This window comes from Nicotiana sylvestris, chromosome 7, assembly GCF_000393655.2.
Source record: "Nicotiana sylvestris chromosome 7, ASM39365v2, whole genome shotgun sequence".
Classification (NCBI taxonomy): Eukaryota; Viridiplantae; Streptophyta; class Magnoliopsida; order Solanales; family Solanaceae; genus Nicotiana; species Nicotiana sylvestris.
In genome coordinates this window covers 6429472-6433079 of record NC_091063.1, presented here as the reverse complement: position 1 = coordinate 6433079, position 3608 = coordinate 6429472, and the positions used below count along the sequence as shown (strand labels likewise).

The 3608-nt window shown below is 35.9% G+C and overlaps 1 protein-coding gene across 1 annotated transcript; it reads left to right on the top strand.

Moving 5' to 3' along the window:
- Positions 1-222: 222 nt before the first annotated feature.
- Positions 223-596, top strand: LOC138872706 (uncharacterized mitochondrial protein AtMg00860-like). Its single transcript, XM_070151116.1, has 2 exons — positions 223-365; positions 434-596. Exons 1-2 carry the CDS (start codon positions 223-225, stop codon positions 594-596), a joined length of 306 nt encoding a protein of 101 aa, XP_070007217.1.
- Positions 597-3608: the final 3012 nt, after the last annotated feature.

The following is a 3608-nucleotide window of genomic DNA, read 5'->3' as shown; positions in this document are numbered from 1 at the left end:
ATATCTAGTTATGCCATTTGGATTAACTAATGCCCCATCAAGCTTTCAATGGCTGATGAACTATATATTCAAGGCTTACCGAAATTCATTCTAGTTTTTTATGACATCTTGGTATTTAGAAAAAGCTTAGAGGATCATGTTCATCATCTCAGGATTACCTTTGATTAGCTAGTACAACACCAGCTCTTTGCTAAAGAAAGTAAGTGTGTTTTTTATGCTGACATGGATGAGTACTTAGGCCATTACATCTCTGCTGCAGGTGCAACCACTGACTCCAAGAAAATAGAAGCTATACAGGCTTGGTCTGATCCTGCTAACCTCAAACAACTAAGGGGATTCTTAGGTCTAGCAGGATATTATAAGAGGTTTATCAAGGGCGGTGGGTTATGAGAAAGCCCCTCACTGATCTACTGGAAAAAAAGACAACTTCCAGTGGTCCTGAAGCTTTTAACAAATTGAAGAATGCCTTGACTTCTGCACCAGTTCTAGTCCTGCCAGACTTTTCTATGCCCTTTTGTGGTAGAAACCGATGCATGCAACATGGGAATATGGGCTGTTTTGATGCAAAAGAGGCAACCAAGCGCTTACTTAAGTAAAGGATTGTCTCCTCAGCACCAGCCTTATCTGTTTATAACAAGGAGCTTTTAGCATTAGTAATGGCAGTAAACAAGTGGGTCAGTATTTGACAGGCAGACCCTTTACAGTGAAAACAGATCAAAAGGCTTTGAAGTTTCTTCTTGAGCAAAAGTTGGGTCTCAACTTAAATGGATAATCAAACTCATGCAGTATGATTTCATTATTAAATAAAAGAAAGGGAAGGAGAATAAGGTAGCAGATGCCCTGCCTAGATTACCATTGGTAGAACTTGTTAGCACGTGATTTTTGCCCTATATGAATTACTCCCATAAATTCAAAACAAAATAACTTCTTTTTATTATTTGCATTTTGGAGGATTTTGTGGCATTTTCTGATAATTGTTTGCATTTGTCTGTGAATTTTTATTTTTGATTAATTAATAAAAAATACAAAAATACGATTCATTAGCATCTAAGATCAAATTTTGCATTATTAAATTAATTAGTAATTTAGTTGTTTTATAAAAATGAAAAAAATAAAAAAATATAGTTTATTTTGCACTTTTAATTTTAATTTTTCGTATCTTGGCAATTTTTCCTTGAATTTGATTTTTAATTATTTGTGGTAATTGTTATTTAGAGTTAATTAATGTAATAGGATAATTTGATTAGTGATTAATTTAGGATTATTTTTAATTTTAATTTAAAAGAAACTAAAAGAAAATGAAAAAAAAAGAAAAGAAAACAAATAAAAAGGAAATAGAGGCTGGTTTGGGCTGCAAACCCCAGGCCCAAACATTCCCCCCTGAAACCCGTGTGGCATGGCCCAAAACACGTCCCTGACCCGGTCCGCCCCGTTCAGAGACCAAACGATGTCGTTTCCCCTCCCCGGATCACAGCCGTTGATTCCCATTGATCCAACGGTTTGGAACCAAGCTCCCCCGGGCTATTTAACTATCCGAAACGGACCATCCCCCCTCCTTAGAACCCCCCGTCTCATCTCTCAGAACCCCATCGTCTCTATAGAACCCTAGAGACACCGCCCAATTTCCACCGCCGTGAACCCGGCGGCGCCACCTCCAACCCCTCTCAAATTAACACCCCATGAGCCCCACGACCCCCTCTTCCCAAATACCGGGTCAGTTCCTTTCGAATCTTTCTAGAGTTTCTCGAATATTAGATCGAAAATGAGCATAAAAATTCTAAGTCAAGATTTTGTTGATATCTCGGGTCTAATCTGATTTTATTCGTGTGCTTTTTGTAAGAGCACACGATTAATATCAGATTTGGCCGAAATATCTGAGGATTTGAAGATTTGTCACAACCTTTTATTGTCCGAGGCTTTTAGGTATTTCCTTTTTTCTTTTATTATCTTTCTTCGATTTTCTATTTTTCTGCTTCCTCTCTTCTTCTTGATTCTTTCTTTTTATTTTGCTCCAGAGGTATGGGGTCATGCATGAGTAATTGTGAACATTTTCTTAATTAGTATAGTCAGTTTGTAACTAGATTAGTGTAAATCTATTAGTTTGGTTATTTTTTTTAATTAAATCATTCAGGCTAAGTTCTTAATGGTTGAAACATTTTGGCATGCGTTATTTGGTTAATTAGATAATTTCTAGTTTGGGCCGAGTGGTTCTTTGATCCTGTGGGTTGGGTTTGGGTCAAATCCGACTCATTTTGGGTCTGGACCGTTGGGTCAAAGATGACCCATAACTCGTTTTGGTTTCAGAGGTTATTTTCAGGGGTTATAGGGGTAAGTTTGGAAAATTGGATAAGAGAATCTGTAGTAACTGAATAGGGAAGCTTCTAGGAAGCTGGGGTGGGGGCTAATTTGAAAATCTGATTTTTAGACTAAGGTTTCCTGAGCAAAAATGAAAATGTAAAAAAGGTCTAATTACAAAATCTAATTTTCTGTAAGCTACCCTACTTCCTTGCCTATTAAGGCATGGTTTTCTTGCATTTAAAGGCAGACCCAAGGGATTAAGAGATAAAATTCTAAAAAAAAAAAAAAACGGCGAGGAATTTCATAAAAAAAACTACTCTATTGAATTTCTTTCTGTAATTCAGGAGGTTTTGAATTTCTCTGATTCACATGGGGTTGAAGATAATTTAATTTGGTATTTGAAAGTTGGTTTTGAGCTGAGTTTGTGTTTGGAGTCATGTTCTAATTTAAGTCTGGGGGTTTCATAATTGGTTCGAATGCTGTTTGGTATTTCTTCCTTGCTAATTCTGGGCTGACTCTACTTCTGCTGTTATTCACTTCTTATTCTCCTTGTTTCCTTCTTAACTTTCAGGTACATATTCCTGATTCTAGACTTATAAGAAGGGTTCATATTTTTTGAAGAAATGAAGATCTCCATACTGACTAAATGTCTTCCTCTGTTTTTTCTTTTTCATTTGACTTGTTAATCCATGCCTTCTATTTTAGTATGTTTAAAATAATGCTATGCCATGAACATCTGAAACTTATTTTAAGACTTGTAATTAGGACTCTAATTTGTATTTGTTAACTTTAGTTTGTTTTGAATCATTTCCCATGACTTGGATGGTTGCATCGTTGTGAGATTAACATGAAGTAGCTAATACCGTTTTAAGGTTTTCTTTTGGGTAAAATGTGGCACTCGTGGTGGTATGGGAATCCTGGGTATTCTTCAAATCTTCAAGCATATGAGCATGTTTTAAAATTCCATTAAGTGTTCTGATGGAAGATGAAATAGAAGCTGGGTATGCTTTGATGGAACTGTTAATAGGATGATTGGCTAATAAGGTTCTATGGGACCTTTGTAGAGCATTTTAGTTTCAATAATGAGTAATGACGCTTCTGATGTTTCAAGTCTATGTAGTTTGAAAGTTATTGATCATGAGGTTCTATTCTTGTACTGAAAAATGAAAGCATGTTCTTATTTCTTTTCATCATAAAGGCTTGTCGTATAGTCTAAAAGGCTACGGGGTTAATATCATTAAAATGTTACTTGTCTTATCTTTAAATGTACGCTAGAATGCAAAGTTTTGAGGCTAGTGGGCTTAACCTGA